The sequence below is a fragment of the Zonotrichia leucophrys genome, chromosome 4, assembly GCF_028769735.1.
Source record: "Zonotrichia leucophrys gambelii isolate GWCS_2022_RI chromosome 4, RI_Zleu_2.0, whole genome shotgun sequence".
Classification (NCBI taxonomy): domain Eukaryota; kingdom Metazoa; phylum Chordata; class Aves; order Passeriformes; family Passerellidae; genus Zonotrichia; species Zonotrichia leucophrys.
The window spans coordinates 6,972,158-6,996,921 of record NC_088173.1 but is presented as its reverse complement, the minus strand read 5'-3'; the positions used below and the strand labels follow the sequence as shown (position 1 = coordinate 6,996,921).

Below are 24,764 nucleotides of genomic sequence, written 5' to 3'. Positions count from 1 at the left end.
TATTTAAGCAGTATTAGGATAAGGCTTCTTTTTGGAAACCAAAGCATAGTGCAGTTATTTTAAAAAATAGCATATCCTGTTGTTTTAAATTCCAAAAATGTGCGTGAATGTCTTTCTCTGTCATTATGATGATTTACTGGAAAACCAAAAAGATTGTCTTACTCCAAAAAACCATATTCCTTAATTTTTTTCCATTAGAATATACGATGTATGTTTCTGTTTAATAATAAGTTATTTTTCTGACAGTACGAGTTGCAAGCATTCAGATAGGTCTTCTATTGATATAATGTCAATTTCCTCCCTTTTAAAATTCTTTTTTTTGTATAGGGAAATGTTACATAGTCAAAAAATATCTTGTAGGATTTCAGAAACATCAAGTCAAGGTCAATTCTTTATGGTGACAGGGGTAAAATTTTCAGATTGTCCAGCATCAACCCTTACACTGAAAATTGTTGGGGAGTTTATAGTTTTCCCTGTGATGGTTAGTATTAAATGATGTCTCTGAACACAAGACTTTTCATATTTTCTGCTTAAACCTTTTCATGTATTTATATTTAAATATTAGTTTTGTTTCCCCTCCACAAAGTTTTCAATACATCCAATGACACCATAACACATTTGAATTTTCCAGCTGTGTGTAAGATTTCTGGCTGACTTCATTTTTTACACTGGGAAAATTGGAATCAGAAGAAATAAGCATTAAGAAGCTTGGGAAAATCTACAAGGCAATGAGTGTTTAAAGCACTTTCAGCAAACTACTAAAGAAAATTTAACTATAGCTTTAAGGTCAATGAAATTTGAAAGATACAGAAAATAACTAAGGTCCTTGGTTCCTAATCAGCTATTCTTCTTCCTTTCAGAGATGTCACACAAATCACCTCCACAGTTCATTAGGACATGACTTAGGCTAATAGGTTTGTTCCCCACCATTATTACGTTTTCAGTTCTTTCATTTTGTCATAAGATAAATAAAATCTTTAAGAATTGTGTGCACCAGTGCATACATGTTTGCATGTGTAGGGCTTTTAGGCAGCACACAAGTGGATGGATTTATTTGGCATAAATTTGCCATGGTTTTTGTAATTTATGTTTTGTGCACTATTATGCCTGTCTAGTGGTAGAACATAGAATGGAGTGCTCTTCTTTCTTTTTTTTCCTTCCCATCACATGATTCAGATTGCAAAATGAACAGAGTGGATATTGAACTGGCGCTTATAACATATCTGCCCTTTGTTTTTTCTTTCTAAATAATTTGCACTGCTCTCTGCACTGCTAGATCTAGGGACTAGAATTAATTGTATTTTGTGGTAGGTGGAGTTTTACTTGGCTATATTCCAGGACTCTGTTAAGCAACCCAAAGTCTCTAGTATTATTCCAGTAAAATTCTGATTGACTGGATCTGCAACATAGTAGTAAACCAGGGTAGATTTCTCCTCCAAGTTTTGCTTTTGCTCGCAGCAGGTCAATATGGTGACTCAGTGGGATTTGGGACAAGCAGCATTATTTACACTGATGACAACATGCTGCTTCCCTGATAAATGTCAAATAGTGTGAATTTGGCAGGCTATACAATGTCCTCCCAGAAGAACAGACTGTTTTCTCAGGAAGGATTGGTAAGGATAAAAACCACTATGGTGGATTTTAATAGTAAAATATTACTAAAATATCATACAAACAGTTTTGTTGTTGCAGCTAAACAGTAAGTGATGTCAGACTTTGGTTGCTCTAAGCTTTCCAATTTTTGAATGAAGTTTTGCTTGGATTAATTGAGTTCTCCCAGTTTGGGAAGCCCATGCTATCATATAATACATTACTGACACTCCTATATATTCATTTACCTGTTTCTCATTGAAGTTTTAGTTGTGCTGTCATGAAAGACACTAATTGTATCCTTGGAAAATTAACAGAAAAGCATAAAGGTGTTTATTGGCTGTTAAGTTCTGATACCATTCTACTAACGCCTCATCGTTACATACCTGATTATTCGGATAAACTATTAAAATTCTTATCAATTTTAAAACTGCTTTGATTGTGCTTCCATTTTCAGAATTTTTTTTTGACTGGTTGATTTTGTGTTTGGGTTTTGTTTTTTACTTAGGGAGATGAAGTATGCAAAATGGTGATTAGGCACCTGAAAGGCTTAATTACTAAATTTCCCTGGGAGGCATGTAAAAAAACTGACTTGGCTGCTTGTTAAATGTTTGACATGCATCTTAGGTGGATGCCTACCCCGTTTCAACTCAGTGGCCAGTATGCCTCTTATATACAGCCTCCGACAAATCCATGTGGGAGTCTGAGCAGACTTGAGTCCTCCCTTTTCAATACTAGAGAATTAGATTAGTAGCCAGACTGCTAAGTAGTCCTTGGCATATTAACTTCTATTGAAGCTACTCTCATTATGTTAAATAATTGGTGTGGGGCCATGGAGAAGGAAAGGAATTGATTCTGGAGCTGGCTTGTCTGTGCATGCCCTGCAATGGAAGGACAAGATTGAAGTGTGGAGAAAGCAACATCTCCAGGAAGGAAGGATGATCACTTGTGCTAGAATATCCAGTGGCCTGGTGGGGAAACACTTGGGATGTGAAAAGGCTGTGTTGATATCCCTGTGTCAGTCAGGGCAGATTTGAGAAGTGGTCTCCGATCACCAAATACATGCTCCCCTCCTGATTGCTGGGTTACAGCAGAGGAGGACAGAGTCTTTTCCTGAGTGTCTTTTTACAGTGAGTCTTAGCTGTCTTGCCTCAGGAAAGAGCTCAGAGCTGGAAGCACTGGATACAGTTGGGTGGCTCCTTCTGCAAAGGCATGTAATTTAGGCTGTGATCCCACCCAGGGCATTTCTCTCCAGCTTTGACAGCTGCTTGCTGGATGTCGAAGTGTTAGCTCTCTCTCCCACTAGAACTGGTACCAGATGGTGGTGGTGTGACTTGTAAAGTCTGCTGTGCATTTATCCCTGGGAAAAGAGAATTTTCTCGTTTAAGTATTGTACTACCTCAGTCCCAGAAAGAGATACTGTTTTAGTGATATCCTGTGGCAAAGATCTGTTGTGAACTAGAAAATGTATTGACCTGCAGCAGTGAGCTCTCCACTTGAGTGAACAAGCAGTGCAAAAGCAGCCCTGGGATCTTACACAGTGGTGCTGTGAAGCTCTGTCACGGGGTGAGCCTGACACGGGTCTTCAGAAGTGCCTGTATATCCAACCCCACAACTTCTGAGCTGTTTTCCAAGGAGTCCTGAGGAAGATTAGAGGAATGCATCTGAATTATATTGCCAATACATGGCTCTAGTTTTAATGTGCACCTGTTTTTCAAGAGTTGATGATGGCTGTGCTTCCTGGTGATCAGAGAGCCTAAGAAGGGGATTTTCCATGCTGAGTACTACTGATACTCTGTTAGCTCAGGCAGTAAGAGCTGCTTATTTTGGATTCACATCTCAAAAGGATGTGCCCATCATAAAAACTGTGAAGAAATTTAAAATTACAGAGACTGATTTAAAGTTGCTATGTAGAGCACTAACAGGCTACAGAAAGATGCTCTTGAGTTGCATGAAACAGCTGACTGTACAATGTTGCACCAACACAAGAGTTTCTCACAGCTTGCAGTGTTCTCACTGCTTTTGTTTTTAAATACAGTCCTAAGGACTAACTTCCCTGGTGTCCTGGTAATCACTTTTATCATTGCTGCATTCTCCCCAGGACACGACTTGTGACTTTTAAATTATGTTCTTGTTTGTTTTATGGATTCTAGGTTGGCCTTATCATAGGAAATGTGCAGTGTGGTTGTTACCAGCTCTCTTTGTTCTGTAACAAGATGACTAAGTTTGTCAGTTCAGTACTGCATATTGCTGTGCTGATGATCCCCTTCCCTTGAACCTCAGCTCAGCTGCTGCACGCTACTTCACTTCGTGCTAAATTTGCAATCTTGACTTCATTGAAGTGCAAAATTGCCTCGCTTGTCAAAAACTGGTAATACATAAAAAACAATCCGGTACTTTATTTTTTTTGGCTCAAGTTGAGGCTTACATAGACTTAGAAATAGTTTCAGAATTCCCACATTATGTGAGCAGCTGTTTATGGTGTACAAACCATGTTAAATATTGAAGAATTTAGATCAGCTCATATTTGTGCATCATTTTAGTGCTGTAGTAAACAGCAGTATCCATCAAAGTTCAGCTTAAATGGAAAAGCAAATGATGTGTGAGTTGATTTTTGGCAATAAATTTGTTGAAGGGTTTTTTTTATTTGTTCTATACATTCTGTCATAGAAATTGACCATCAAACTTACTCCACAAATCTGCCATGGTATTAAGCAATAAATTGCATAGGTTTATCCTGAGCTATGCTGAAAGCTTCTTTCATTATATTATTCATGGTTAATTGCATCTGAATCCACTGGTAAAGGGAAGGATACAGCATTAATTACCACATTTTACTTATATTTGTAAGGTGGTTGGTATAGATGTCCTACCTTCATGCTAAATGGACTTTCTGTTCTAGTTCTAGTAAAAGGGCATCTTGCATCAGGACATTACACATAATTGCACATAGGAAGAATTTGTATTAAATGATTCTTTCCCTAATTTAGTTCATTTAAGGATAAAACGCATGGGAAATAGTATGTGATACTTAAAACTAAAGCAAAATCTCAATGCCTTTTAAAACAGTCAATATCTAAAAAATCTTTTTGCATATTGCATGCTATGTCATAAAATTTGTCTGATTGTGTCTGACTTAATTTGAACCTCCTGTCCTATCTTACAGCCTCCTTCCTCCTCAGTGAAGTATGCTTATGCATGGGATGGGAGTTTTCTAAACCTGTTTTACTAAGCAAGTTTTTTGTTTTGGTTTTTGGTTTTTAGTTGTATTCACTAAGGAAATATTCATTTGGGTAGAAAGGAGGAATGATTATGAGTCTCTTCTGGAAAAGACTTTACTCCACATTTTCCCATATTTGGTCAATTCCTTGGCTTTACTACACTCACCTATCTACCTCTGGCATGATCAAAGTTTTGGTGATAAATGTTTGAAGTTCCATGAAGGCTGGAATTTAGTTTTCACTGTTGCTGATATTGGCTGTTAAAAATAAAATAGGTATATATTAGTGCTCATTAATGTATCCCAGCCAACCACAGAGCTTTAGCCAATGAAGATGTCTTACAATTAGGACAATATATGTATTCTCAGAGCTCTTGAGAACTTTGATTATGCACAGACAGGAATTGTGCGCTCAAGTCACCCAAAATTTTGAAATTCATCCATACTCTTTCTGCCAGTAAAGGTTCAGAGGCTGAATTCTCCTGACAGGATCTATAGCAAGAAAGTTTCCTCTTGAAGGGGGATTTATCAGAGCAAAGCACTTACAACTTCTGATTTGGTGGTGATCAGAGTTTCTGGTGTGTGTGGAATTGGTTGTACCAATTGATTGGACCTATCAGATGGATAGACTGTTTCAAAGAAAAGGTGAAGCAGCATTTACCTAAGCAGAATTTGTTGTTTTATAGACAGGCAATCTTTCTCAGATCTATTAAGCCTGGCACTGCACAGTGGAATAGACTGGATGTTATGGTAGTTTCCAGGCTCCCATTTTGCATTCCTGAGATACACAATTTTAAATGTCTCCCAAAAGTCTTACTGAAATACCTCCAGAAAATCAGAACCTTTCTTAATCCAGAGTGAGAATGTGCCCTCGGTGTTTCCTGTGGAGCCCCGTCTGGACTAGCACGGCAGTCCTGTTGGCTCAGGACAATTGAGTGCTTTCCTGACTTGCCCTCGTAAAAGAATCCTTACTTTTGGATAAGCCCTTCCTTTCTTGGCTTGAATTTTCATTTGGCTCCTATTTGATTTTCATGTTATGTTTCTTGTTTTTGTGCCTGTGATGGGTTGACCCTGGCTGAACACCAGGTGCCCACCAGAGATGCTCTATCACTCCTCTCCTAAACTGAGCAGGGTAGAGAAAATACAACAAAAAGCTCATAGGTCAAGATAAGGACAAGGAGAGATCCCTCACCAATTACCATCATGGGCAAAAAAGACTCAACTTGGGGAAAATTAGTTTAATTTATTACTAGTCAAAGCAGAGTAGGGTAATGAGAAAACAAAAACTAAATTTTAAAATATCTTCCCTGAAGCCTTCTTCCTGTGCTTAATTTTACTCCTGAATTTATCTCCTGCCCTAGAGTGGTTCAGGGGGATGGGAAATTGTAGTTACAGTCAGTTCATTTCAATTTATCTCTGCCACTCCTTCTTCCTCAGGGGTAAGAATCTTCACACTCTTGTCTTGCTCTAGTGTGAGGACCCTCCCGGGGCAGACAGTCCTCCATGAACTTTTCCAGTGTGAGTCCTTCCCAGGCTCTGCAGTTTTCATGAGCTGCTGCAGTGTAGGTCCCTTCCATGGAGTGCAGTCCTTCAAACCAGGCTGCTGCACACTCTGGCATGGGGACCTCCATGGGCTGCCGGTGCATGTTTGTCAGACACAGGGGAAGTTTCTGGCAGCTTCTCACAGAATCCACCCCTAGGTCATGCAAACCTTGCCATCCAAACCTAGTCAGTGCTTCCAAACTAAAAGGCAGTTTTTTGTTTTGTGCTGTTGTTTTAAAAAGGATAAAGTGAAATAATTCTGGGAGGTAGCAAGTCTTTGCATACGTTTATAATTTTATTGGTCAGATTGTCATTATCACATTACCCTTTTACTAGGGGTATATACCATAACTGAAATGACTGTGGAACGTTTTCCTAACACAAACTGAACATTGCATTTTACTATGTTTTACAACAGAATTTGAGTCATTGAGGCTTGCTACAGAATCAGGCTTTTTTGATATTTTTATTAGTGACTTTGTCACTAATCTTCAGATGATGTAGGGTTGTGAGATAGCTTCTGTACAGAGGAGAAATGTTATTTTAGTAGGAAGAACTGAGTTATCTTTACAATGTTGAATAGAGAAATATAGAAGAGTCCTATGTATAAAACCAGTAATAAGAATTTTTGCAAGATATTTTTTAAGTTAACAACTCAACAAGGAGGGATACCTGAGTGCTTTAAATGAGGAGAAGGAACTATTGTCATGATACTATCTGGAATAAAACAAGTGCAAGGAAAGGATAAATGATGGTCAGTGTGCTGTTGAGGCCACCCTGACAAGGAGAGCGCATTCTGCTCAGCTTTGACAAGGCATAGCTGTGGTGCTCCAGGAACCATGCTTGTTTCAGTACCTTTCAAGAGCAAGATTCTGCTCAAGAGCACAAATACAAACTATTACAATGACACTGTGCAACAACAACCGGGTGTCTGTGATACACTGTCTGTGGAGCATGTTAGAAATGCCATTTCTGATTTCCATGCTCTGAGTGATTGGAAGGTGGTTTCCAGAGAATTAACAAAAAATGATCCCACATTTTTGGTGCTTGTTATGATGTGTTATTTTTAGATCTTATAATGTTGTATATTCAGGCTTTATGTGTACATTTTTGTGTATGTAATGAGAAAATTGTATTTCTCTCTAAAATCAAGGTTTCTGAAGTGTTGGAAGTTTCCTGTGTCAGTAACAAGAAAACAAATGCCCAGTAGGGTTTTACACAGACACACATTTTGACCATTTGAAATAGTATAGATAATTTTATTCTAGAATAGAGACCGTAATGGAAAATAAGTAGTGAATACAATAGCAACAGGTCTGATTGGTCATTTAGATGACAGTTGGATGAGGGAGGAAGATGAGGTATTATGCAGATATATTGATGGAAACAAGTTCCTACAAAAGAAATGGAGATGACTGGAATGTGACTGTTGCCTGTCTGTCTTACCTGTGTCTGTAGATGATGGTGCACAAAAGGGAAATACACTGAGATGGTCATTGAAAAGAGGTGACAGTACAAGTGAGCAAGAACATAAAATGGTGCCTCTGTAAACTAATGGCACCTAATTTATTGTATTGCTCTTTGAACTATTCTTTTTGGTTGCATGTGGAGTGACTGAAGGTGTGGTAATTCCATTCTCCAGCAGCAGCAGCACTTCTAAGCTACTTGTCTAATGTAGGTAGAGAACAGGAAGGAGCTGAGACGTGTCTTGGTTCCAGTGCAGATCTACTTTGCAACCCCTGCCCCAGCCTGTGAATTTTTGCTTCCTAGGCACTGCTTGAGAGCTTTACAGTGGGTGACACTTGAGCAAGCCAGGTTGTCCAAGGATCTGCATGTAAAAGATAAAACTCACCTCCTCTCATTGACTAGTGCCAGCTTCTCCATGGCACAGAGATGTTGTTTTGGGCAGTGAGCACTGATGACTTCCATCTGCTTAGTTTTGCAAGCCTTCAAGTGACATGCAGTGCTCCACCAGGTATTACTAAGTCTACAGTAAATGTACCCCTGTCCTGATTGTACTTTATCATTTCAATTTAGCAGTCTTGAAAATGGCTTTACTGTTCCTGGGTCATTGGCAACCCTAGTATGAAAGTATCCAAATTTCACATCTGTGTGTACTTCTGCACTTCCCAAAGAGTGACTTGGGCTTCTCTATCAAACAGTAAATTAGTGTTTCTTTAGGAAAAAACAGCTTCTTGTCTTTCTTCTAGTCCTCTGCTTCTTTGGATTGCAGATGCAGAATAATAAATAAAAGGGATTGACATGCTTCTATGCAGCAAGGAAAACTGAAATTTAAGAGGGATTCTTTGATATATCAACTGTGAGCTGGAAAATACATCAGACATGAATAGGCATAAAGCTGTGACAGTTTCAGATAAATTCAGGCCAACAGTATTGCCAGTGACAGATTTGTACTGCAATTAACAGGATTAGGGACCAGCATTCTGGTCATGATGGGAATACTATCAAGTGATTTGATTTTTTTTTTAAAGTTTTTTTTTAGATTTCTTTTCAGCTTCAATTTCTCAGTTTCCTTGAGCAGAACAGTGAAAGCACAATTGGTGTAGCAGACAGACACAGTGTCACTCCTGTCACTACTCAAGGTACTGCTAGTACCTTGAATAACACCTAACCTAGTCTCTGTTACTGCTCTGTCACTTGGCTGGAGAGAACTGCTGTTGGATAAAGGAGGAAAGACATTGCTGCCTGGTTTCTCTCCCTTTGAGTTCTGCTGTGAGCTTTGGCAGGGTTCTCTGGGAAGGCTGGAGGGAAGGGGAGCCAAAGGCACAGTTGGTATGGTGCAGGGCAATGCTTGGGAATCATCAGAGAGGCATAAAACCTGGGACTTTTTATATATAACTAGTGGTTGTTTCATCCTGTCTGTATTTAGACCTATGTACCCTATCTGTCCTCAAGTCTTTGTCTTCTGGAAATCAGTTAGTTTCTTAATTAGAAGATATTCACATATTATATCTAAAGTATTATATGTTTTACATCATATTTAGATGCATTGCTGAAGGTCAGAATTCTTTAAATACCTTTCCAGAAGGAAGTTCAGGACATGTTAGTCTTCCTCTTAAGTGCAGAGAATAAAGGCAGAAGCCAAGTCCTACTCCCAAAAGTCAGAATGTTAAACTCTGATGGATTTTCAATTCCTGCGCTTCCTTATCTGTATTTTGGTTTCTCATGCAGCCTAATAAGTACTATTTGGTTGAAGAATATCTTTCAGAAAGACATCCAGACTTGCCTGAAGACACCAAGTGATGGAGAATTCACCACTTCTCTTACCTAATGAACGGAGAGGAGTAATTGATGAGAGACTAATTTATTCCCTTGTTCAGTTGTGCTTGGTTAATTTATTGCCTATGGTTGATGTGAAAAAGCACTGGCTTTATTTCTGAAAGAACAGCAATGTGGCAACTTGGTTTGCTGAATACTTGCATTTTAACAGCCTCTTCTGTAGAAGACTAGAGTTCCTAGATGGTAGTTATTTTTCTGGAGATTTATAGAATAAATAAACCTTCATGGCTGGAAAGTTGCATCTAGAATATTTTTATATCATCAGAGAAAGAGGTGACATTGGGGAATCTTGTTTTGAGCTTGAGCCTGGAAAAAGCTGTGACTCTAGCCTGAGAATCCTTAGCTTCATGGTATTCAGTTTGTATAGGTACTGCACCACATGGAGTGTGATGTCTTCACTCTGGTATTCCAGCCACAGGTAAAAGGAATTCTTGTTTGTCACTTTATATGCTATTAAATCAATTTTCATAATTTTTTTGGTATCTTTGTTCTTCAGGATCTGCTATGGTTATATTTGTATTACTTGGATAGTGTTTGATTATAGTTTCCATTGCTTTTGTTTGAGTGTTTATTTTAAGAATGACAAGTATTTTTTTTAACTTTGCAGAGTACAGATGCCAATTCAAATGTGAGGAAAAGAACAAATGCCACAGTACAGTCTGAAGCTGATGGTGGGAGCCGAATTGACACAAGGCACAGCTCTGTCCAGCCTCCCTCTGTAGCTCAGGGGTCTTCTGACATTACCCCCCACTCCCTTTCTGCATCGAGTCCCAACCCTTTCACACGAATCAACGCATCGGAGACATTATCCTCTGCAAGAGCTACCCCTCCAGCTCCTCCTTCTACCCCAATTTTAACTGGATTTGTATCCCAGCATGCCACAGCTGGATCCCCTTCCATTCAGCACTTGCTTGGATCTAGACTGGAGCAGATTCAGACCACCACACCTAATACATTAGGAGCATCTGCAAAGCCATCTGCTGTCACACCACCTCCTCCCCCCGCCTCCCACTCTGGCACGAGTAAGATAGACAAATATGCACGCATTTTATTTCCTGTTACCTTTGGAGCATTTAACATGGTCTACTGGGTGGTGTATCTATCCAAGGATACCATGGAAAAATCAGAAAGTCTAATGTAGTTTTGCTGCTATGTAGTAGTTCCTAAATTATACTCACATTTGATGCAGAGTTTCTTCTTTTGAAACTATTTAAAAAGGTCAGTAATTCTTATTTATAAAAGCTGTGTGGTACTTTCCCGTTCTAAAGGCTGGAGTTATTGGGGATAATTTGTTAACTCTTAACAGAGTAATGGGTAACAGTAATGGTTCTTCCTCCCTTCAGCCAGCAATGAACCAACACTTGCTTGATTTAAGCTACTCTGGTTGCACAGAACTTGCAATTGGGAGGAACATGCACCTGAAAGAAATCAGAGGCAGAGGTGCACAGCTGTGCAGTGGAACACATCTGACTGCTAGGAATATGCATGTTGGCCATCACAAATGCCTGGGGCACCCAGCACTGCTGTCTGGACACAGCATTGCATTCTCTGAGTGTGAGGTCTATGTCCTGTATATTTTGACAGTGCTTGCTAGAAAAGGACTTTCCCTGCTAGATTAAAATTGACAGAATAGGGGGGAAGAAAATCAATAAAGGGAAGAGAGTCCAGCCTGGGAGAGTGCAACTCCAGGAAAGTTATGCAAAGGAGTTGTAGAGCTCCATATATTTTTACTAAGCATTATTTTGCATTGTAACCTGGGAAATTCTCACACCAAACTAAGAATGAGTGAACCTTGTAAAATCTGAAATCTGATGTAATTCTCAAAATTGGATTTTCTTGTTTGGTAAGGTGATCTTAAGTGGGCGATTCTTCTTTGACCTTGCTGACCAGCTTGAGTGGATTTATTCCTAAATTACATCAATTATAGTAGATGAGGACCAGACCACAATGTTCAACTTTTCATTTAAATTCTTTGCTTTTTCTTTGGATGCTTTGGGTTTTGGTTTGTTTTTTGTTTTTTCCCCCCCATACTTTTCAGTTACACTCCTGATTTCCTTTAAACACATATTCCATTCCCCCCTCCACCTCCTTATGTAATGTTTGTGTCAAGTTAAATTTTCAACACAGTTTTAAAAGTGGCTTGAAAATTAAGCAAAAAAAGCCCCATTTCCTGTGTACAGATGAGTGTGGCATGTCACTGAGTGAATGAAAGACACTCTTTTTGAGAAGGACTGCTGTGGTATAAATAAGGAAGTAAACTTTCTAGGTGGATCCCAGGCTAAAAATGTTAATTTACTATCCATTTGTTCACTTTAAACTGTGGCATAGATAGGTGCTTTTCTTACCGAATTGCAATATGCAAGCAGGCAACATTATTAAAGAGTTGAATAGTTAAACCTGATAGAAATCCTAATCATAAACATTATTTTCACTAGAACAGATAGGAAACAAATTGCCAATAAATAAAAGAAATGTTTGTACAGAACTGTCTGGCTTGGCAAATGGTTAGTGTTTCTGCGCAGGTGACAAGTGAGAATCAAGAGCCAAATTCTCAGCTATGCTCTGGCTGTGCCTTTAAAGGGTCTGGAGTAATCCTTAGCTTCAGCTGACTGGATAGGAGATTGGTAGCCTATTGTCAAAGTCTTGTGCTGCAGGGCACATCGGGTGAGTGTTCAGTGGTTCTGTGCCCAGAGAATGACCAAGGGACTTCTGGAGACCACAAGCTGCTGGCAACAAAAGGGAGACTGCCCTAGACAAGAGTCAGGGTAAAAAGCCCCATAATGGTGAAACCATGACTGTGCCTCTGTGTCTCCAAGCCTTTTAGCCAGCTCATGGCTGAGAATCTGACCTTTAACTTGTGGAACCTGGGAAATACCTGGCAAGAGATACTGCAGTGTGCAGTATGGATCCCAGATGGTTCTTTCATGTGTAATAATGAACTGTAGATGATAGAATGCAGTGGAAATGTCTTATGTAACTTTATTATAATGGAGTGATATAATCAGTTGCCTAAGTCTTTCTTTTACTTAAGGGATGCTCTCAAAGGGCCAGGTATGGTTCTTTCCTTTTTCATCTTCTACATCTGGAAGATGGTTGAGACTACAGCATTCATTAGGAAAACATTGTGTGGCATAATGGAGAACTGGAAATGGAGCACCCGTGCATGATGTCCAACTGCAGTAGTTTGTATCTTTGGATGCACTGCTAGTTGCTGTAGCTGTTTCCTCTCTAATTAGGTCACATTGTTACAAATTGTTGGAATAGAAGATGGTATGCAAGGGATTTTTTATTTGGTTAAACCAGAATAAACAATGCGAAACCTCTGGCAATTACTGCTTATAATTGCGCAGGTGATAAAGTACGTCTAGCATGAAAAATGGTGACCCGCTGTGTGGAGAACTTAGTATTTGCACCAGAGGTTAATGAAATTACTCTTTGCTTTTTTTTCTGTGATGAAAACCAAGGATGTTCTCTCACAGGCAGAACTTTAAACAATTCATTAGAAGCAGTTGTCTGTTCTTTCCACCCATCCCTGTATAGTGATTTTATAATCAGCTTTCTCTAGTCCATTGTTCATTGGGATCAACACTAGTTCAAGCTAAGATTGATCTAAATGTGCTGCTTCAATTCACGTGTAGTTTCTGTTTAAAGACTTAAAAGGAGGAAAAAGGACTGAAAAAATAATAAACTACAAGTATTTATTTCTATGCTTCCATTTTGGGAGAAATTTTTAATGATACCACAGAAAAAGTTACCTACTTTAAATATCCAGTGTATTTCTGAAGTACCAAAAGCTCCAAAACTTCCATGCCTAAATTCAAAATGAAGTACATTAAAAAAAATCATGATGAGTCTAGGACTAATTTATTGAACTTTACTACATTTTTATGTTGCAGCATATGAAGAAATTGCGATAATTACCTTTTCAAATTACATGTGGACAATGTAAATAGGAATTTATTGTTAACAGTTGTTCTTCATTATTTTTAATCTCCCTGGATGATCAGAGACAGTAAAACAAAAAAGAGCACTGCAATATACCAGTGATATACCATAACTTGAAAGCACAAAAGGAGATATGTGCTTAATATAGCAGCCCAAATCTGCTAACTAAAATCCTAATGGAGAACATTGCAGGTGTCATTTCAGTGACCGAACAGCTTATTACAGATGAGGTTCAGTGAGATGAACTCTACAGGAGCTATATTTTTAGGTTTTTGTTCTTTTTTTTTCTATTGGCTTTGTTGAACAATCTTTTTTTGACAGTATCATAGTGGTTTAAAACTAACCAAACACTTCAGATAAGTTCACATCTATCAACCAGGAAAGAAAACTGGAGAGAAAGACAAAAATCTTTACAAGGAAACAGAGGTAGTTCTCCGCTTATATTTCCTCAGAGACATTGTTACCAGCAACAAAACTCCCACAGATTGCGGTGATGCAGCCCTGACCACTAATGCAGCCACTTGAGAAAAACAGTTAAAAACTTGGTTCAGGAAGATCACCTTCACAGGAACTGACCTGTGGCTTGTAGTCAATTTTGAGCCTACTGTTAACAGGTTTCACTGCAACTGAAAATAATGAAGATGAGAAGGGTTGCCAGCTTAGCCCCCAGCCCTTCAAGGTGACCTGAACTCTTGGAGCTCACCAGCAGTACTGGAATCTGTTTTTCCTCCTATTAAAATGGACTTGTGTCCATCAAATGGATGTTGGTAGCGCATTTCTTCTCCCTTGTGTCTTTGAGGGGGAAAAAAGACTTTAAACTACTTAGTTATCCACTCTACATTACCCTTTCATCAGGCAAGTAAACTGGATGATAATTGAATGAAAGAGGTAAATAGTTTAATAAGGAATGTGATTAGAGCTCTTCTGTTGACAGGAGCTGAGAGTTATTGATTACACGGTGTTCAAGTGTAGCCTTTGGCATCTCATCATCTTCAACATTCAGAATGGACCTTACCCAGAAATGGGGGAACCAAGTAAATTTATTTAATAGGATTAACCAGTATTTCTACAAAAAATTGAATGAACTCAGCTTTTTTTATATGCCCAGAATTCCATCTTCTTCCACTGTACTGTGCACCTCCTGTGTGTCATTTGGCCTCTGTGTCCCTTGATGCTGTAGCTCATTGCCTGTATGCCATGTGAGACTGTCAGGGTATGCCCTATCTATTTATCCAAATTATCCAAAGCCTGTCTTTCCATATTCCTTGTGCTGTTAGAAGTGTAGGGAAGGCCAGAATGGGAGAAATGACACACAGGCTTTGTAAGGGACACACACTGGGTATCTGGGACATTTTCCCATAGATCCTACAGATTCCTTAGGAGACCCTTTTTCAGTGTGCTGTAGCAGCACACTACACATACAAATCCCAAGAGTTGCCAGAGCTCTGCTTGAGTAGCAGAATAGATCATGGGCTTTGCACACTTCTTATAACTTTTGCTTAACTTGGAAGGAGGAAAGAAATTTTGGTGAGTTCCTTGCCTTCCTGGGACTTGCCAATAGGGCCTGACCTCACTAAAATAGAAGGGGTCTGTGTGGATAGCAGTGGTTATGAATTGCAATACAGACGGCTGACAAAAACCCACCTTTGTTTTTATTTAATCCTAATATTGAAAAATAGATTAGAAAAAAAGAAGCTGTAGTGTTGAGAAGCCTAGGTTTAGTATAACATCTGCTGATGATATCAATCAAGCCAAGGATGATCAGAGTTGTAGAAGTCTTACAGAACTTCAGGGCTATACAGCAGTAAGTTTGCAGCAGGTCAGTGCTAAAGTGGGAAGAAAAGGAGATGCTTCCCTTCATACTCTGACAGGAGTAAAGCAACAAAGCATAAGCTTTATTGCTGCTCTATTTATATGTGGTGGAACAAAACTGCATAAACAAATTTCATACTCAATTAAAATCTGAGAGGCAAATAGCATTATGGGGATCAGTATTTACCACCAGACACCAACCCCCCAAAAAATGGGGAAAAATCCAAGAAAAAAAATTAAGTTAAATGACAGTAGCATCTTTTAAAATTATTTAGGTTTTTTTTCAAGATCCTGCATTTCTTTCACTGTGGGCTTCCAAGGTGAGTTTACATTTTTTAAAGAATCTCTACTGGTATCCACTGGCACCAATATGTGTTTTTCATTTTCTTCAGTGCACTTTAAAAGGGAAGTTTACTGGAAGGAAAAATGTGCCATTTTGAAAGTGTCTGATATGCGTTAATTTGTACCATCCTCATTTGTAGGCCTCTCCTCAGAGTCAAGATGTAGCTATTTTGGAGAATGAGAATGTGGGGAGAGTTTCAGTGTGTTCTGAGTAAATCAGACTCTGAAAGTAAATTTTTGCCACATCCCAGGCAAGTGAGAGTAGTGCGAAGTACAGAGCACCCTGTAAAGATCTCTCTTTGCTAATGTTATATTCTGTGTTAACTGGAGGGAATGAAAAATGCAATTGTTGTAAAATTGATAGAATTTACAAAATATAATTTGTTTTCACATGAGTTAGAAATTGGTAGGTATTTATTTCAGAATTAAATAGCATTGTCTTCTAGTCCATAAGTTATTGCATCTAAAGGTATCTCTTAGATTTTCTCATGCTTTTTGTATTATTCCGCTGGAAAGGATTTCAAAGAAAGCCAGTTAATATCCATTGCAGTTCACTATATTTTTGGTCATAGTTCTAGTTTCATTTTCTTGTGCAAGAGGAATGGAGAGCATGATGGCTTTTTCAAAATAAAAATAACACTGGCAAAACAAAAGCCTTGGTGATTCCCTTTTTTAGAAAACCCTCCAAACTCCCATCAATTTTTGAATGGTTTTAAAAAAAATAGTGTAGTTCTAGCATTTAAAAATACTAATGCTGTTGCAGCATATATATATATATATATATATTCCTTCCTTGAAATAATATGATTTCCCTGAATTTTAAGGAAGCAGAGTCAAGATGCACTTGCTAATAGTTCTATATTGAAAGAGTACCTTTCTGGATGGAAAACACCATGTGAGGTAGGTGTTTTTTTTATCACTATCTTCATATACCTGTTTTCAAGAAAAAGATCTGGAGGAAGAGTGTGATATTACTGAATTAATCTTCAAGTAGCATGAAATCTGGGTTATTTCCTGCTGGTCATCTTGCTGTTGGGTCAACATTTGCTTAGTGTTTTTGTGAGTGCAGGATCCAGGTTGCTGTTAACTGACAGCAGTCTGTGAATGATCTAATGACATAAAGAAACACTAAAGGAAACCATTGATTGTGAATATGTTTTCATCCTTGGAAAATACTTAATTGGAGTTTGGTAGAAGAAGCAGATGACAGTATGAAACACTCAGTTCTACTTCTGAGCTTAATACATTGAAAAAATTAGTTGAGTACTGCTTTGTCTTGCATCATCATATTGTGCTGGTGGCTTATCTCCATGGTAAGTAAAACTGCTATAAGGATGGAGGTCTCAGAAATAAAGAATGTCTACAAGTACTTCTTCAAAGTTTTCTTGAAATATGAGCTATCTAACCTTATTACTAAGAGTAATGTCACAGTATGCTTTGTATTTGCGAGCTTGAAAATCTCCTTTTCTGTTAGGATGTGCCAGGTTGTCAATGAACCTTTCATAAGTAGATGATTCTGTATGTACATGTATTTCATTTTTTTGTTAATTTGTGGCAACATTCTCTATCACCAGAGGAGTGGTGGAGATTTGAGGTGTTTCAGATAACCAGAGCTCCTGAGCAATCACTTTAAAATATTTGTTTCATAGATACATGCCTTTGCAAATCAATACCAGCAGTGCTTTTGTGGTAAAAAATAATCCACCTGTGAAAAATTCTGGTCTTGAATACTTAACCCACGTTTGAAGGGCTGATGAAGCACATTGGGCAAGGCAGGACTCAGGGCATGTTTATTCTTAGAGGCTTCTGAATTGGAGCAGGCTTATGTTCTGCCATCTTCTGGAGCAGTCTGCCCCAGAGAGGCTACAAGCAGAATCCATGAGCTTTTTGCAAGCTTTTTTTGAGACTACACCATAAGTGTACGTTATTGCTGAATGTAGCACTCTCACCTTCTTCTTTATTGCCTTGCTTTGTGTGTGGGGAAGAATTTCAGTGTTTGTGGGGAAGCAGGCTGAAAGAACTTGTCCGGCTAAACTCCCAATTTTGTCTTGTTTCCTTTTGGCTGGTTGGTAGTAGTGGGGTCTGTCTGATCTGACTCCCATCTCAGTTCTGGTACAAAGGAGGGTGTGGGGAGCCTCGATTGATGCTTTGAGCTGGGTTAATGATGGTGTGAAACCACAGCCTGAGGATTCTCCCCTTTCCTCCACTGTCATTAAAACAGAGGCTCTCTCAGGCTGTCTCAAACCTCCTGTGCCCCTGTGGTCATTTTTCCTCCACAGAGGTGATTTTGTGTATTATATCAATGACAAGTCATGGACTAAAAAAAAACCAACAAAAAAAGAGGCCAGAATTTTTGAAAGACACAAATCAATGAAGTTATTTGAAGAGAGAGAAAAGGAGAGAAGGGAAAACATGAGTATGGATGAAAAAATTAATTTCTTGCTACCAAGCAGTTATTTTAAGATATGTCCTATTAGAGGTACTAGAACTGCATCTGGCAGGAAACAGCCTAGAAATAATTATTCCTTCATTATAAGTATAATGAGAAAGTATTAAAGAAAAGTGTCTAATGTGCTATTATAAACATTTGTGTTCCATTGAAGCTGTTTGCAAAAATGGTATTTTCTTTGTCCGCCAGGAAGAATTAGGAGACAGAATAGGAAAGGGAAAAGAATGAGTTTTATTAAGTTTTACTGCTTCCCTTTGTTTTAGAACATTTCTCAACCAAAAATGTAAACAGTAACATTAAAAAAAAATAATCTTTCTGGTGCTCTGTATATTTAATTTTCAGTAATGAAGCACTTTGGAATGTTTAGCATTTAACTTGCTTTATGTTTAAGAGACTAAATAGAAAGCATGCTGTCTCTGATTTAATTCAGTTATCAAAGGGGATGTGGGTGAAGAAAACAGCTTTCATCACAGTACCAACCAGGTTTTTTTTAAAGTATCATGCTTTCCTACTAAATCTGAAGACTTCATTCTTGTACCTGAATTCACGGGAGCTGTTTGGTGCTGAGCGCTTCTGATAATCCAGTCAGTGCTACAGCGTGTGGGCTGCACCTGCATTTAGAGTTGCCATGTCTGAAAATGTACATTCACAAGCTGGCACTTGCAGAGCATGGATCCACAAAAGGCAAAGGTGTGTGTGTGTGTGTACCCACAGTGGGTGCATGAGGGCTGTTGTGCTGCTCGTGTGGGAGAAGATGGGAGTCTATGGTCAGAAAGAAAGGGTAAGGAGAGTGTGGCTGCCTCGCTCAGAGGCTGAGCAGAGCTTATATTGGATTAAGCCACTTATGAAAATGCCCCCTAAGCCCCTTTTCCAAATAGGCAGTGTAGGAGCAAGCTGAGTGCAATGTGGAATTCAGCTCCAACTGCAAATCCTGCCCGAGGATCAGCACAGTTAATCTCCCCTGAGGGTTCTGGTGCTGTGGCTAGAAGACTGAAAAGATGTGAGGCAGCTCCTGCTGCCGGCTGGGATGCCCTCATGTTGCTGTGCATCCAAGCTGTCCTGTAGTGCAACAGGGTCTTTGGAGTAGTGGGAGGGGGATGGAAAATGCTTTTTTGGAGTACAAAATAGGGCAGAGTGAAAACTTCCTTCAGGTCAGCACTGCTCATGTGCACTGCAACAGCGCACAGAAGGTCCCAGAGGAGCACCAAGGTGTACTGCACCTTGTCTGCTCCTTGCCTATCTGCTAAATGCTCTGAAATGAAGAGTGGTGGGAGTGACAAATACAGGTCTGGTAATGAAACAGAAGATGCTTAGTGCTGCTGCCAGGTAAGTACCCACAGGCTCCTGCCAGCAGCTTGTGGGCCTTCCCAGAGACAGAACTGCAGCGCTGACTTTTTGTAGGTCTAATTATTATGCCCCCACCATCTCTCTTGTAACTTAAACACTGGAAAAAGGGGGTTCTCTTTGATGCTCTATTTTGTTGCATAATTATGCACATTTCTCCATTTTGTTGTGTAATTATTAAGAAGAAAATCAAGCTGAATTTTTCTCATTTTTAAACTTTTTTGTTTTAAAGAGGCTTCCTCACCTGCAGACATGGAAATCATAAGCTCCATTGCAAACTTCAGGAAGGTAGGAAACACTTCTATGCAAACTTCTGTCTATGATTATCTCACAAAGATAGCTTTTGTTTTCAAATAAAATCACTAATTTGGAGGATATTTAGTTAAATCTTTAAACATTTTATATGCAAAAATATTTTCTCTGTACTGAAAATGTGAAATTTTTTTGTAGACATTTCACTTAGGAAGGTAAGGTGAAATGTATATGGATTTTCTGTTAAGCTAAATCAGATGCTTAGCTGTGGGATATTCAATAGCCATTTAATAAATACATGGATTATATTTTTTCTCTTTGGACAATGTGGAGACAATATATAAATAGAAGGTGGGAAGATTCTGTGGAGATGTTTTTAAGTGCTACTTCTCGCTTCTTCTGTGGGTATCATATACATAAATATAGTGAAATCAGATAAGAAAAGATACGCGAGTGAAAAAAAGGCTTTCTTTGATCTTCACATTCTCAGTTGATCTTACTAAATATGCAATTAACCAGCTTCCCTGTACACTTCCATGATTTCTTTCTGCTATGCCATGCGCGAACTGTGGAAGACCTAGGAATTTTTAGGTCCAGTATATCAATCCAGTTAAGAGGGCACTCAGTGCTGGCCTTGCTGAGTTTGGAGCATGTTTCTGTAAGTGGTGGAGCAATCTGTTCAGCAGGACAAGGTATCCCAGTTCTGGATAAGAACAGCTGAGGCATTTTCCTGAGGTAAGATGCTAGAGTTGAATTAGGTTTAAGGGCTTCTCATTAGCTGTCTTAAACTTCCAAAATGAACAATCTAAACCAATCTTTGGCATGTTCTGCTACTTTTGCGCATTTTTGATTTGTTGAGGTTCTGTCCCTGACTTTGCTCCCTTGCTTGTGTGGCTGAGGTGAGGAGCAGCAGTTTCTGGGATGGTGTGGGATTACCACGCCTTCCCTTTGGCCACAGGCTGTCTATGCATCACATCTCCACCCCCAGGAGGACAGCAGAATTGGGGCAGGGACAGGGTGCATCCATGCCAGGGGCAGATAAACCCTGGCAGTCAAGCAGAAGGCACAGTGTTAGCAGGGCTGGAGTCCTAAGGAATGGTGTGTAAGGATTTAGGGGTGGGCTTCAAGATTCAGTGCTAGTGAAGTGGCATAAACCAAGTTTGGCTGCTTGAGATACAGGTCAGTTGTAGAACAGAGAAAAGTTTTCAGGTTTCTTATTTTCTGGATGACTAACTTGTGCTCTGTGCTGCATCACTAGCAGGCATCCAGAGCAGAGACAGTGGGTTAAAAGTCCATCTGCAAACACAGTATTGACTTGCTGGTAGTAAGTAAATAAGGCACCTAGAAGTTTCCCTGGGTAACTTTTTCTCACCTTTATCTACCACCCTTGCAATCTGCCAGTCCTTATATTCCAAACTGCTGGGGCACTTTAATGAGCTGTTAAAATCAGTCTATCTAACAAATGATGGAGAGCATCCTTTCTCCCACTCTTTCTACTCACAAATTCACAGCTGAGGGGCGGACTGGGAGATACCAACTTCTGTGCTAATTCGAAGTTTAAGACCTGTGTATCAGGACCCCCCCCCCAAAAAAAAAGTATTTATATGTGATGTGTAGCTGCTGCTATATGTCATATATATTGTGTCATTTTAACTTGAAAATGAAAAGAAGTTAAATAAAAAATGTGATATTTACTGATATTTTGTTTTACTGTAAGCTTTTCTTTTCCTGAGAAGCCCTGTCTCTTGCAACCAAAACATCTGGGTTTAGGCTTAGACATTGCAAGGAAGACTCCCAGTGAAATATATGAAGCTTTTGGAAGTACTTTTATATATTTTTTTTGTAAAAGTACTGGCATGCAGAAAATACACTTAAAGCAAACACAGTAAAAATGCTTTTTAAACACCCCCTGTAGGAAAGTTCTATCTTCTCTGTCGATAACTTACTACTTCTGCAATATGTGGCTGACCTGGATGCATGTTGCAAGAGTTCCTGTGCCATTCCAAATTCTGATGTTTATCCCTTTGTATTGGCTCATACATGGGGAAAAACTGAAAGGAAATCAAAGCAAGGGAAGCCTTTTGTTGAATTCTTTTACTATTCTTGGTGCACATTTTAGTTGCATGGAACAATGTGGCTGGAAGATTTGAAGAATCAGAGGTTAACTAAATTATTTGAATGATATGTTCAATGCTGGTCACCTGACTATACTAACAAACTTAAAAGGTGGTTTGATAGCTGTCAACTTGTTTTGCTATTGTGCAGCTTAACTGTTACCTTCCTGTATTATGAACATCTATGTATTTGGAAAATAAATCCATCTTGCAAGAAAGATTGTGCAAAAAAAATTGTTCCTATTATACTCCAGTGTATTGCTGATGTCAAATAAAATACAATTGTGAGAGTTCTTAAACAGTTGTCTTTCTAATTGTGGCCTGAAGCAGAAAGAGAAAGGAATACAGTAAACCTCTTTAATATGGATTCTCCTGAAATGATTGCTGCAACACTGATGCTAGCTAAATGGTTCCATCAACCTGATGTTTTAGATATGAACAGATAAAGGGAGGGGTTTCATGAGCAATATGATGAATGTTAATCTGCTTTATTATTTATTAAGATGGCAGACCAGTTACTGATGTATCATTGCCATGATGTATCTCACGATGTCAACAAGCTAAAAGCTACATGAATTACCTTGCCTCTCTCACAGCAGCAGAAACAAATAATACACAGATTAGCAATGCTCACTTTATTATCGAATTTATTTATTTTTTATTCCTGTGAGATAATCCAAGAGAGCACTTCCTTCTTGCCTTAACTGCCAACAGAACATTCATCAGCTGCTCTATTTCTTAACATGACCTAAAGTGATTTTTTATTATTCTTTACTTGGGCCTGGCAAAGCTTCTGTACATTAGAAGCCACACACTTGTAAAATTGGTGTTTCAGCAAAAATGAACTATAGCTTGCAACAAATATATCTATAGAGGCATGTATGGAGAAATTATTTTGGTCTGAGTAGTGGCCCAGGCAAAGCAGGGAGTGGGGAATCCTAGTTTATTTTGCTAAGTGTGGCCAGGACCATCAAATGTCTTTGCAGGCTGAGCTGAAAGCTGTCAGAATGGCTTGCAGTGCTGCAAAGTGCTGTAATTGCTGCTTGCTTCAGGGACAGATGTTGATGCCAAGAAATCTGCTATGTTTGACAACCACAGCTAGATCATAGATTTGGGAGACTACAGCCCTTTCTCCTAGCTTCTGTGGCTGTCATTTCTAAGCCTGTAGCACAAATTAGTCATACATGCTGCTGCTGCCACTTAATGCTACATGGCATGATACTACCTACCCCACCTCACACATTTTACTCACGTCACTTGCATTGATTAGATGGGGATTTCTGCTGTTAGGTTATGGCAAGGCCTGTTTAGCATCTGAGGAGAGTTTCAGTGGATGCTGGGGTCAGGTTTTATGTAATTGAGAACTATGGCTACTGGTAGTATAAGATGGATTCAACCTGAAGGCTGAAAATTATCAGGAACTTCACTTGGGAGGGTGAAAAACACTTCCTAAATTAATTTTTAATACCTCTCTGTGTACTGGGTGTGATTAGTGCTTCTTAAGAGCATTAGATCCATTTCTGGTAGTAGGAGCATGAGACTTCTGTTTTATATATATTCAGTCTGAGTTTAAGGGAATTGAACCTGTGTTTTCTGTCTGAGTGGTCTTACTGTGGGCCCATGAAATATTTGATATTAAGCTGGGAATAGGAGCTCTCAATTCCCATTAAATATATTTACTTTTATATGTAGTATTTAGTGCTTCTCTTAGGAGAACAGCATAGCTGAGGAGGACTTGGTTGTGGAAGTCAGGTTCTGGCTTTTTGCCTACCACTGCCTTCTGCCCTTTTCCCTTCTTCCTTTCTGCAGGGTTGAGTCTCAAGTTTGTATTCTCAAATTTATATTTGGATGCTCTTTTGGAATGGCCCCGGAGAAGACACAATCAACTATGGTCTTAAATGCTGAATTTGGACCAAAATGAAATGGACCAAATCCAGCATTTGGTCTCAAATGCTGAATATCAGTGTTCATCTACTGAACAGCCTCTGACCTGGTATGTATATAAAGGTAAAACCTGCTCAGCCTGTCCAGTGGTCTGAAATGGTAACACTAAATTTTTCTCGGAATCCAGCAAGATGACAGCTCCAGATAAAAGTGAAGAAGCATCTGGGAAAAGGCTGGCTGTAGCTCATGTGACATTTCATAGCTTATGCTAGCGATTGTCATGTCAGGAGGGCAGCCAGTGCAGGCACAGAGAGACAGAAGTTGCATCAACTTCAGCACAGCCAAGTGAGCCTGGAAGAAAAATTCCAAATACAAGGTGGAGGGTAGTCCCAGTCTGAGTGCAGGAAGGAGCTGGTAGCACCCTCATGCTGTTAGGGGAGGGAAGATGAAGGTGTGAGTTGATTTGATTAAGCCAGCAAAATTTAGAGAAATTATAGATCAAAGGCTTGTTTTTCAGATGTGCTGGAGGGTCTCTAAGAGGAATAGAGAACTTACCTGTATTGCTGAAGTGCTTTAATGCTGATGAAAGCCTTTGGATGGAATTTATGTGTCAGCTCTGATGGATAGTGTGAAAGGAAACTTGCTGGAGACCTAGGAGGTGTGAAGCTATTGGGGCAAATTTCCAAAGGCATTCTAGGATGGGCAGTGTGTCCAGATGTACTCACTGTATTATTGCAATTTTGGCTATTTTTCTTAAATGACATTTTCTGTTTGTTCTGTGGAGATTTTTACTTTCTCAACTGAGAAAATTTCATTTCAAACTACAGGAAATTCATTAAAAATGCATTAAAGTGTTTTCTTTTTCAGATAACAAGAAGCTGAATAAAAAGCTACTCTGAAGTGTCGTTCACAGCATGGGAGAGCCTGCCAAAATGACACTAACAACTCGGAGCTCCCTGGTGTTTTATCC

The 24,764-nt window shown here is 39.1% G+C and overlaps 1 protein-coding gene across 1 annotated transcript in view; it reads left to right on the top strand.

Moving 5' to 3' along the window:
* The window catches only part of GABRA4 (gamma-aminobutyric acid type A receptor subunit alpha4), a 47,539-nt gene extending 25,330 nt beyond the window's left edge, over positions 1-22,209 (top strand). The window contains exon 9 of the mRNA XM_064710341.1: positions 10,260-22,209. Coding sequence (XP_064566411.1) covers positions 10,260-10,793 — 534 coding nt within the window. The 3' untranslated portion in view covers positions 10,794-22,209. The remainder of the gene's footprint in view (positions 1-10,259) is intronic.
* Positions 22,210-24,764: the final 2,555 nt, after the last annotated feature.